The sequence below is a fragment of the Ischnura elegans genome, chromosome 9 (assembly GCF_921293095.1).
Source record: "Ischnura elegans chromosome 9, ioIscEleg1.1, whole genome shotgun sequence".
Lineage (NCBI taxonomy): Eukaryota > Metazoa > Arthropoda > Insecta > Odonata > Coenagrionidae > Ischnura > Ischnura elegans.
The window spans coordinates 63,417,432-63,429,821 of record NC_060254.1 but is presented as its reverse complement, the minus strand read 5'-3'; the positions used below and the strand labels follow the sequence as shown (position 1 = coordinate 63,429,821).

The following is a 12,390-nucleotide window of genomic DNA, read 5'->3' as shown; positions in this document are numbered from 1 at the left end:
TAAACAATTTAGTGGATTGAAAAACAAATTTCACCATGAGTTTTTATTATCCTTCCTGCCCGCGAAGATACTCCCCGCAAATACGGTAGCAGAGGGAAACCGAGGGACGCATGAGAGTAGGAGGAACTTAAATCTAGAACGACCACAGTGTCTCAGAGTGATTAAAATTTTTACACAATTCATTATGAAAGAGACCCAAACATAGGAAAAACGATTACCGGAGCTTTCTATGTGTTTTTATTCAGTGCTGGTGACAATTTTTTTATCATTATGCGCTAAACGCATCATTTTTCGACGATATTGTGAAGGTAGATAGATAATGCAAGGGTATGATGGGCTGTCCATTCCTAATACAAAATAGGTAAATGCAAAACTCTCAGCGTAATCGCAACAGTTGCGTGGTTAGTAAAAAAATATTTTTCACCGTGAATTTTTATCATCCTTCCCGACCGTGAAGATACTCCCCTCAAATCCGGTAGCAGTGAGAAGCAGAGGGACGCCTGAGAGTTGGAGGAAGGAAAGGGTGGGGCCCAGCGTTGGCCCGGGGCGAGGGCAAGGCCGAAGGATGGGCGAGGTGGCCGGTCCCGCGAAGGTGGGCCGCCGTCTCCCAAGAGTGTGGGGGGCCCGCCGATTCCCGCGCGTCCGTCCTCCAGAGGTGGGGTCCAATGGGGAGCGTCCTTGAAGGAGGAAGGATGATGTTTGGGCCGAAGCAACGCCCCGTCCCCGTCGGGAGTATATAAGGGAGCCACCCGCCAGGGAAGAGGCATAGCAAACAATCAGTTCGCTGTTAGCAGTCAGGAGATAACCCACGAAAAACCAACGCCCCAATCAACATGAAGGTGAGTACGCCGTGTGATTTTCTTCCTCCCTTGGATTAATGAGTGCTGTGTACGTCGAAGCAGTTCTTTTGCGAGATTCCGGTGAAGACAGGGAAGAAAAATCGATAGTTGGCAAAGTAAACTTTTAGGCTGGGTACTACCGCGGCTCATTCAGATTCACCGAGGTCGGAACCAGTGCTCCATACTCTGCTATCCATTGGAATTCCAGCATTGTGCCAACATTGCACTCCGAAATTACCGACTTAATTTTCTATCACAGGGTTGATTAGTCTTTGAATGGGATTATCATTCGCGAGTCTAAACGATATCTTCTCATTTTATCTGCTATTCTAATGTTTCGTTCGACCATAAGCTATCAACTTTTTTGTGATTTCACAGGATAATTTTTAATGAAAATCATTTTTCGCTTAAAACTAAATGAAATGTTCGCACTTGAGTTCTGTAGCTATTTGGTGCGTGAAAAGGTAGCATGGATTGAAAAATGAAAATCTTGATTGAAACAGTGAATTCTAAATTCCATGCAGAAGCCATCTTTTAACAACAGATGATAACTTTCAAAATCGGATTGCGCCAAAGCATTTTCGTGATTGTAAATGAAATTAAAAATAATGCGGTCATTCAATAACAAGTAAGACCATTTCTTTCATGCGCCATGGAACATCACGAATAAAACCTCGAAGGAATATACGGCCACTTGCTTAAAAGCTATTGCAATGAAACACTATTATTCTTTCTATTACTTCCCTACTTAAATATTTGTGGTTTATCAAAAACTATTTCTGGCACGTAATACCAGAGCAATACCGTACTGTCTTACCCACGCAAAATCATTAAAATAACGTTGTAGCTCAGCGTGATGCGCTGAAAACGCTCTGAAAACTCATTTAACTGATGATGGCTTAGGAAGCTGAAATCTCGGTCGATAATTTGAGTTTAAAAGTGTGGAAAGTGGAAGCGATGTTATTACAATATGAATATCCACGATTTCTACAAATTTAGTTACTTTAGAGTTTCACATGCCTTAAATTATTTTCAAGCTTACATGAGACAAACAGAAACTACTTTCCCTGATCACATTGAAGTTTTAATTGAATGACAGCATAAATACGGAAAGTGGCAGAAAAAGCGATGGATAAAATAACAGTGGGATTCCCGTGTCATTTAAAAAATGATCGGTCGAGTGATCAGTCTTTTGACCACTGAAAACCTATCGCTATAGCTATAGGTTTTCCAGCCTCGGTGGCGGCGGGGCAAAGTCCTTGCCTACTACCCAGGAGGTTGCGGGTTCGAGTCCCGCGTAAGTAGGCTCCCCCTATCTAGGGAATGAATTTCCGTGTACGTTTGATTATAACGTGAAAAAACCCGACGCAAAATGCCAATGATGATGTTTCAAGTGGTGCAGGAATAAATAAGTAACGCTTTGAAGATTCAGGCTTTAGTAAATCTTCCAGAATTTCCCCAGCTCTGTAAACACGCCGGCATCCGAAAGAAATTTCAATGACTAAATTTTCTTTTTTCCTTCCCTTAGACCATCTTCGCTTTTCTCGCCATCGTGGCCGTCGCCAGCGCCGGGTACATCCCCGCCACCACCCTGTTGAGGACCCCCAGCCTGGACAGCGCCGTCATCAAGTCTGAGCGCCTTGGAGGCAACTTCGCTTACTCCAGCGTCACCGGACACTCCTACGCCGCCGTCGCCCCTGTTGTCCAGCACGTCGCCACCCCTGTCGCCGTCTCCTACAAGACCCACGCCCCCATCGTCACCGGCTACACCGCTCACGTCGGAGCCCCCACCCTCTACGCTTCCCACTACGCCGCCCCATACGCCTACGGCTATGGAGCCTACGCTCCCTTCCACAGCTCCGTCGTGGTCGCCTAAGGTGATTGACCCCATCCCGATCAACCCTTTCCTCATCCGCAACCTACACCCTTAAAAGGGAATGCCATCCTTCCCGGAGGAGAGCAAACCATTACCACCTGACCCACCCCAATATCCTTTCGCGTAGAGCGTGGGTGACGCACGGGCACCTTGTTCGGGACCCCGCCGACGTGCCGCGGGCATTGGCGCATGCCGGAAAATGGCTGTTGCAGATTGCTGCGGAGACGGGCTATGGTCACCGAGGTGCTTCACCTCGAAGTCCCTTGATCTTCACACCGCTGGAGGCATTGGAGTCTTGGTTTAACGTTTACTCAACGATATGTACACCTCGGGAGTGGGTTAAATAAATCTCCTACTGCAAAAAAAAACGTTTTTCTCTTGTCATTCATCCTGATTCCCTCTTCGAAAAGTATCATACCTTTTTTCCAAAAGTTAGTTCTGAAAAGTAGCGTATCAAATCACCATTTTTATCACACTAAAAATTGAAGTAGTTATTCCAAAATGAACCACATTTACGAACTGCATGAAATTCGATAAGTAAGGAGAATTGCAAAGAGAAAACATTTTTCTCTTTTCATTCATCCTGATTGCACCCTTGAAAATCATCATCCCTTTTTTCCCAAACTTAGCGCTGTGTGGTAGTGCATCAATTCGCCATCTGTTAAACGCTTAAAAATGAAACAGTTATCCCAATTACTTGTATAAATTAATCGCATCCAAAGCAAATATCGATCATTTAGCACTGAGTGGAGTATGTAATAATAATTTTTTCAATTTCAACGAGATCAGAATTATTAAATTGCACGTCGTTCGAGAGGATAGAAGTTCCAGCAACAAATCCCATGCAAAACATTTCTTTCACTTCATTCATCCTGATTCCACCCTTGAAAAAAAAATTACCTCTTTTTTCGAAAACTTAGTTCTGTATAGCGGTGCATCAATTCATCAACTGTCTCACACTCAAAAATAAAATACATAGTTACTTCTAAAAGCACCACATTAACAGTGTGTATAAAATTCGACCAGTAAGGAGTAAGTAATAACGCGGATTATCGACTCGATTTTTTCATTCGAATTTCGACATTCACTCCATTTTAATATTATATAAATAATACAACCTCAATTTTTATCCTCACTAAAGATACTTCAAATTGACTCCATGCAAATGTGTATGCTTCTATTCACTGGATATATTTCCGTTGAGGAATAAATTTATAAATTAGGAAGTTATTCTTCCAAACAGGAAAATACTCATTGCACTGAGTTCTCCATGAAAAATTCTTCCCATTTTTATTCCCAGGAAAGAGTTAAATTTTTCGCACGCATGAGGACATTTGGAGGACATACGTTCAAGTGTTGATTACTATTTTTGAACGGCTTAATAGGGAAGAAAATACCATTTCCAGCCAAATTAAACCACAGACGGATTCACATTTTCATCATTTCTACTTCAAGGCCGCAGTTGATTGGCAAAGCCAATTTGGAAATATCCAAAAATGAAGGGAAGATCAAAGTCACTCCTCGCTCTCAAAGGTAGTTGACATTTAAACGAATTTTTCCCACAATATCCGAGAGGAAAAAAATAAATATTTACGATAATTTAAAACTTGGACAATTCTGAATCACCAAAATGTCAAATTACAGCCGGAGCGAATATTGATCATTTTGCACTGAGTCCAGTAGGTATAAATAAGGTTTTCAATTTCAACGCGAGAAGTATCATTAAATTGCATGAAACACCAGAGCATAGAGAATTCCAGGAGCAAAATGTATGAAAACCAATTCACTTCACTAGATTTTTCGCAGTTTACATGGGTAAAGAGAGGATATCCGCTGGCAAGTTTCCAATTTAATTTTTTTAATACTCTGCCTCAATTACAGCGATTTCAATGACCATTCGGCCAAAAATCAAAAACAACTAATTCCCACTGTTAAAAATAAAATTCATACTAGTTATGACTAATCTTTCTACCAGTAATGAAGTTCCATTTCGTAAAATAGAACCAGAGTGCTGAGAACGTTTTTTCCTCCGGAATATTTCAATGAAAGCTTACCACCTATTCGCAAACGAGTTACTCTGAAAGCACTCCAATAACTTACAAAAATTACAAATATTTTTAGCGGCATCAGACTATTGATAAAACTAGATTAATCCATTTGACAAAATAACTTAATGCTATAGCCGTAAAACTCGTAGCGATTCGATGAGTACGAACTCTTAATTACACATGAAAAATCAGTTTTTATCTCAAAATCCTTCAAAAAGCAAAACAATTTCAATGAAACAGCGAGAAAGATCCAAATACATTTGAGTCCGTCAAATATTGATAAGAGGTTATTCTGAAACAATAATTTGTCTAGTCGCTTAGTTACCCTGGCTACATGCGTAAAGAGATGATATCCGCTGGCAAGTTTCCAATTTTATTTTTTTATACTCTATCTCAATTCGAACGATTTCAATCATTATGCAGCCAAAAATAATAACCAACTAATTTTCACTATTAAAAATAAAGTTCATACTAGTTATGACTAAATCTTCTACCGGTATCTTAGTCTTTAACACAGGCGGTCACATATTAAGTTAAGTATACATTAGCAAAATACCAATTATTATGAATAGTACCAATTTTCTGACCCATTCTAGTGTTAACTTCAAGCGGATGAGTGGACTTTGAAAAGAGCACTAAGAGGGTAAGAAAAATTGAATAGTACTTATGACTTGCTCCTTTTTTATCAGAGAGATTATATACTCTACCCTATATTAACTGATAGATAACACTGAACTCGCATAATTCCTTAACTTCCTCAGTGCGCTGAAGAGGATTTTATTTAAAACTCATTAATGGCCTTAAAGAAAGATGATCTAAACCAACCGAATCCAAGTACTCTCCGAATTAGAACCTGTTCCCTTTTTATAGCGAGTTAAAAAACAAGAAATTAAAATCTGAATACGGATCCCAAATCGAATAAGGTAAAAATATTCGCACATAAAATTTTACGAATCATTAAACAACATCATTTAAAATCGTGCAGACTAATTATCGCCTTATTAGTTTCACTTTAAGATCAGATACAACAATAATAAAAAACCTATATACTTCTACACTTTGCAGAAAAGAATCCTTCAAATTTAGGCGTTTGAGGAGAACATTGAGGATATATACGATGAAAAAATTAGAAACTGAGATACGTAAGGACAAGCAGCTACTGGAATAATTTTATTGAGTCCCGTACACCTGAAAAGAGTATGTGTGATAAAACTAAGACGCGAAAAATGTGAGAATAAGTAGGAGTTTCAGATGGTATATTACTATTGAAAGTGTAAAAATGCGCTGGTGTAATTACGGGTAACTACTAAAGGGTTCTATTTTCAATAGTAATTTTCTTTGTCCTGAAAAGTGTTTGTTTTATCTTCACAAAATTAAAGTAGTTCCACCAGTTCGTTTGCCAAACTTCCTACCTTCAGTCTAAAATTAACGAAGTAATTTTAGACTGAAGGTAGGGATCCGTAACCCATCCGTTTGTAAGGACCGTAAGGTTCGTTGGCTTCAGCAAATATTTATTCACTACCTTATTCTATTATACAGACACCATTCAAATATTTTCTGAACTTCATGCCTACCGTGCGGAATCATGCACGCGTTTTTGCTATTCGTGTCACCATCAAAGGAGAAACAAAAATATATGCACCTATTTAGCCAACATTTTAACCGAAAACACTCATCTACAAAAGGAATTTTGATACCCATTCTTCCCTCTTTTCTTCAGTATTCATTTCAAATTAGTATCTTCAATATTAGCCGAAACGGAAAATCTCTATTTTTCGTATGCATTTAAGCCTAAAGCGGCTTACGGTTTGAACCATTAAATCACACTCCGGCGGACAGGTGATGTTTACGAGGCATTCTATAAAAGGTGTCGCGCCGACAGATAAGGGCTATACTTACCTTCTAGAAATTTTCACTCCCGCCAGATCTTATGTGCCCGCCTTGTAGAGACACTAGGCCCCTTCACCGAGCCTCAATGTTTTTACAAGATAGATCGTTAAAGCACGTGGAGAAAACCAACAGAGTACACAGAAAATTTTGACCTGAACTAGCTTTGCAAACAAGATCTACATCAGAGGTCGTTTCCCTATATAAATGGAAATTTTTCATTATGGAGGTTCGTCAAGGTTGCACAATAGTAACCGCAATAACAGACAATATTCGCACCTTTCTATATAAACACAGCCGTCTATACACATAAAACAAATGCCAAAGTGTAAGATAAAATGAAATATCATAAGACGGTTTATCGAGGTTTTATAAGACGAGATATCATAAGTTTCGCTCAATTATCTCAACAGGCCTTCGGCCTATTTTATGAAATGAACCATTGTTTCGGTGAATGTCTTTGGCCTGTGTCCGGAAAGCGAGCGCGTTTCTGATTAAGGCTAGCACAAGTGATACTAAATAATAAAGTAAAAGAGTACTACGGCTAGTTGCTAAGTGCTTTTAAATGCTGCATGCCTGGTGTGGAATTACCCCGTACCACACACCCTGATGGTGGCTTGCATTCTGCCTCGCAGATGCAGGTTGTTGCTAGGTAAAAAATTGTGTCGATTCGTACTAACTATCTGCGTTCAACATCATCAATCGAAATGTAAGATGCTGCTGATTACGTGGGAAAGAAAAAGTTGACTCATTCTTCCTCTACTAAGTTCATCCTTTTCTTAACTTATCGACAATAAACAACGGAATCTACGTAACTTCATGATACAAAGTACCCTCCTCATTGCCGAATCTAACTCGTGAATAAGAGAAATAAGAGCTTTACCTAGTAAATTCGGATATTCCAATAATTAATCAAGAATTCATGGTCACTCGGAAAGATATTTTTTTTCTTTTTCACAACTCGGCCTCAACACCGATGGCGTATTCTGGAGGAAAGTCCTTCATGGAGGCCAGTTGCAGGTGAATAAGGCGATCTGGTCCGCTATCAATGGAATCAATCGGTCGTCAACTTTCATCTCAGGCACCGAAAATTAAGAAATAGGTCACGTCAGAGGTGCAAGAGAGTAGTGACGAGAATGCTAAATTTTCAATTGCACCGCCTTTTTTTCCCTATTTGAGAGTATTCCTGACATAGTTTGGTATGATGGAGTCGCGATTAGCGAAAAAATATGAATTATGAAAGAAAACTGAATATTATTTAATTGATTAAAAAATAATATCTTATGCACCCTGCTTTGGAAACTCATAGAAAATGATATCCGAGTATTAAAATAAATAAATACTAAAATAACATAATTACATACCATTTTTCCTCAATACAATGGGCAAACCAAAATTTTAGCATAGGTAGTTTTAAACGATCAAATCAATCAGTCAATCCATCCAAACGGTTAAAAATATACAAAAATATACATGAAAAATATACATATGGTCATATAAAATGAAGCAGACTTCATATCCGGAATTTCATTATTTTTCTCATTGCTCCAGTCAGAAATAAGATGAGATACAGGATATATTACGCGGAAAAATTTAGGCAAAACTATTCGCCGTATAAAATCTAACTAAATGCCTCTACCCCATTAACGTCAGTTCCTTAATCATGAATTTCGGTAAACTGCTTTTGTTTTGCGTATTTAATAGTAAATTTCAAATAATATGGTTGGATGATGGTTAAATTAAATAAGTTTTCCACTTCAGCGCAGCTGAAAGTACTTAATGGCACCGGAACATAAAGGACTAATCGCATAAACTCACCAGATACATACGAGAGTAACCATACTGATGTGAAGACTTGATTTTTAAGTTTTCTTTTCTTGCTTATGCTGAGAAGCACAAATGTATTTGTGGAATTTATCATTTTAAAAAGAATTTACTATAAGTGCTAGTAAAACAAAACATTTTACGATAAAAATTGCTCTTTCGCTAAAGTATCCTTTTACACATAATCCTACCGCAATAAATTCCTAAGGATAGGAAAGTTAACTAACTCCGCTCCTGATATGGGTTGGTTGGTAAAAGTGAAGCTTTTAGGAAATAAGTGTCTAGGGGTATAAGCAAACCGATAAAATCAATTTGTCTTGCATAATTTTACAGCCAATCCATCAAGTTATCCTCCTCACTCGCCGAATTTTTCCAAGAAATCTACAAAGAAGTACGATAATAAATGCCGAACTCGGTTGTAAACCAGTGGATGAACTCGTACGTGGCATATTTCTACAGAGAGGTTATTTAAAACTTTGTACCACGTTATTATAAATGCCTTTATTTAAATGGCAATATTGTATAAAAAATAACCTAATAGTTTTGATAATTGGCTGCTTTCAGGTTCTCTCCCGTGTCTGTTCATCTCGGGCGACAACATGTTCCGCAAACGTCACAGTTTGCTTCTTCAGGTCATAAGAACAAAGCCTTCTTTCCAACCATAAGAGTTTACCTTCCCAAGGCGTCTAATAAAAAATTTTATTCTAATTTTTATTACTATTACTTTACTATTCTAATTTTAGTTCTTATTCTATTTTTTAATTTACGAAGATCACTTATTACTTTACCAAGACCTATCCTTACGCTGTATAAACGTTGTTTCTTGTTTATAGGCCCAAAAGTGTATAACTTATTACCTGATTCTTGACTGAAAACAAACATTTATAACGCAATTATGAAAAATATACAGTCTTGGCTGTTTAGAATGTAAAGTATGGAGGATATTTTTCTTTGATATAATATCATGTACGTACTTCAATTCAAATGCTGTGGGTGCCTAAAATGTTTCTATGTCAGCATGACCCTATGTAAATGATAGTAGCCATAAAACAGGTTGTCCTTAATGGCTAACTAAAGTAACTCCTTTTTATGTAATTATGTAATTAATTTCAAATGTCTGTTACTTCCTAAACAGCCCTCGCAAAAATCAAAAACCAACACCTATGTCACCTATCCTGTCTCCCCCACCATTAACTTTTATACGACGAAATAATGAAAATAATGTGATCAAGCTTCCTCTCTAATCACTAGTCGCTCGGTTACATACTATTCTTACGTTTTTACCGTTGGAAATGGAAAAAAAGTTAATTAACATCGAAGCACAGCACACATTCCACCTCACCCACTCATTCCGCCTATCACAGTTCCATCCCCTGCTTTGTTTGCCTCTAATTAGCGAAATTCTCTCGCCCCCTCCATTCTATGCAATGATTAAAACACACAAAAAAAATCTCCACACGAAAATACCGCTGGGTCACACCCATCGCATGCCAAGTAATGAACACCAATGCTCGCGAACGAAAGGGATCAGGTTGATTTCATGGTAAGATAGTCAGTCAGCTTTCATTCTAAATGCCCGGATTCAATACCCGACGGAGGCGGAAAGTTTTCAGGGATTGTCTGATCCCCGCCGTGTGTAGAGCGCTTTAAGTATAGGAGTCCGTAGATCAGATGGAGCCAGGGCCGAATTTTCCTAGACGCTAACTACGCTTCAACATAAGGCATCAAGATCGAGAGGCCTACGTTCGAATTGGGAGCAAAATTAAAATTATACTATTGTAAAAACAATGATATTTTTTAAAAATTCATTATTCATTCATCGTTCGAATTTTTTCTTTGTAAATTTTGTGTATTTTGTTTGATTAGTTACTGTTAAAAATACTGCATATGGTGCTGAAAATAAATGTTCAGATAAGTGTTCTCGACTTTTTAAATTTATTATCCGTCCCACTTTTAATAAAGGTTAGTACTCATCACAACAAGTTTCAATTAACATATTGATGTATATCACCTTATTGATGTATTTTACAATCTGTTGTGGCAATTTTGATGCATAAAAATCCCAGTAAATACCACTTTTAAAATAAGCTTTGAGCGAAACCGTAAAGTTATTTTTACGCCGCAAAAAGATATGGAGGACATCGGTCAACAAAAAATCATTCTATATTTTTCTAGAAGGAAGGATAGCTAACATCGGAGGCATGAGTTTTATATCATGTCTCCACTTGACCATAAAAGTCAGGTGGCAAATTCTATTTAAAAAATAAGGAGGCACATTGCGCCTTCGTAGGCGCGTAAACAGCCAAATAAGAACACAGAAAGGATTAGAAGGACGAGATGGCTTTTGTCACGCATCACGCGGATCGTGTCCGCCTGAACATACATGGTCCGCCCGTACGATGACCTTGCGAATATAGCGCCAACTTGGTCAAGTCAGCTACGACACGTTCCGAGAATCGTTCACGAACCGCTCACACTACTAATACGGATACAACAGAGTTCTATAAGACCGTTACTTTCCCTAGTAAACACTATTTGTGAATTCGCGGCTAATGTTGTAAGGAATTAGGAATTAATGTGAGTTGTGATAATTTTCATGATCTTTCCATCATATTTCCAACACTGCATATTTTCTTCCGAGAAATGAAGAAGCAGTCCAAGATCCAGACTATGTCTCAACAGATATCCAATTCCTGTTTTATTTCCCACTTTGTAAAATTATTCCTGATGTAAAATTTGAAGCGAAATTAAAAAATAAAAAGGTTTTTTTCCGGTTTTGGAACTTATGCTTTTAAAGTAAGCTTTTATCGGGGACTTGTTTTGCATATTCAGCACATGTTTCAGAGTCGAGGATTTCCCAGCATTTAAGTTCGTGAGCAAAGGTAAAAGATGAAAAAAATTTATTCTAGCAACCTTCAGCTAGTGGAATGGATAATGAGAGCAATTCCAATATAAAACTTAAAGCCAATTGTTGAAACACAAAATAATATTAATTACATTTGATCATGAAACCCTGATTGAGAATAATAAGGATCTGAAGAATGTTAGGCGTATAAGTTGTCTGAAACAATGAAAATTAACAAATGAGCATTTATGAAAATTAATTAGCCTAAAATGTTTGAATTGCTCGGTCGAAACTAGACTTATCCACATTTATCTTACGTTAAAAAAATCATAGTTAATTTTTATCTCAAAGCACTAATTAAAAATTATGTAACAAGTTTAAAAAAATATCGTGGCTTTTCAAATAACAGTAACATGTAGATGCCTTTGCCGTGGTACCAAACTCGAAAAGAACTTATGAACAAAAGTCTCTCTTCATTTCCATCCCACATATATTATCATGCACGTGTAAATCGAGTTTTGCAGTATTTTAAAAATTTAAACTTCCAAACCTTTATGCAGGCTGGTGATATACCATGAAAAATATGAGTTTTTTTATATCTACGAGCATTCAAAAAGTTTAATCGTAAAAAAATCATCTACTTCAAGGTGCTCTGAGTGATATATTCTCTTTTGTATTCAACAACTGCATTTTAAAGCAACAAAATCTTGCTTTGAGATATTTTTACTTCTACGGTCCGTAATGAAGCCCTAGTCAAAATTTGTACTGAAGCGAGACTCAAAGTTTTCTGTTTGAGAGCTCTTTCGTCACAGTTTATAATAATTCGACACACATTTACAAATTTTTGGCATGAATCACTTCTACACGCAAAACATCGCAAAAAAAGTAATTTCCAGGAATGAAACAGACTTTAGCAAACTTTGACACATCACTGACTTTAAAAAAAACGTAAAAAATGCATTTCCACGTTGCACCACAAAAGTTAGAAGATGTAACACGAGGATGCTGCAAACTGCGTAGGTACAAATAAACCTAGGAATGGGCCCAGAGACTAGAGTAAGACGATAATAT

At 37.6% G+C, this 12,390-nt stretch overlaps 1 protein-coding gene across 1 annotated transcript; it reads left to right on the top strand.

Annotated features, from left to right (window-relative positions):
• The first annotated feature begins 731 nt into the window (after positions 1-731).
• On the top strand, positions 732-3,066 carry LOC124165292 (pupal cuticle protein G1A-like). Its single transcript, XM_046542635.1, has 2 exons — positions 732-839; positions 2,368-3,066. Exons 1-2 carry the CDS (start codon positions 834-836, stop codon positions 2,713-2,715), a joined length of 354 nt encoding a protein of 117 aa, XP_046398591.1. The 5' UTR covers positions 732-833; the 3' UTR covers positions 2,716-3,066.
• The last annotated feature ends 9,324 nt before the right edge of the window (positions 3,067-12,390 follow it).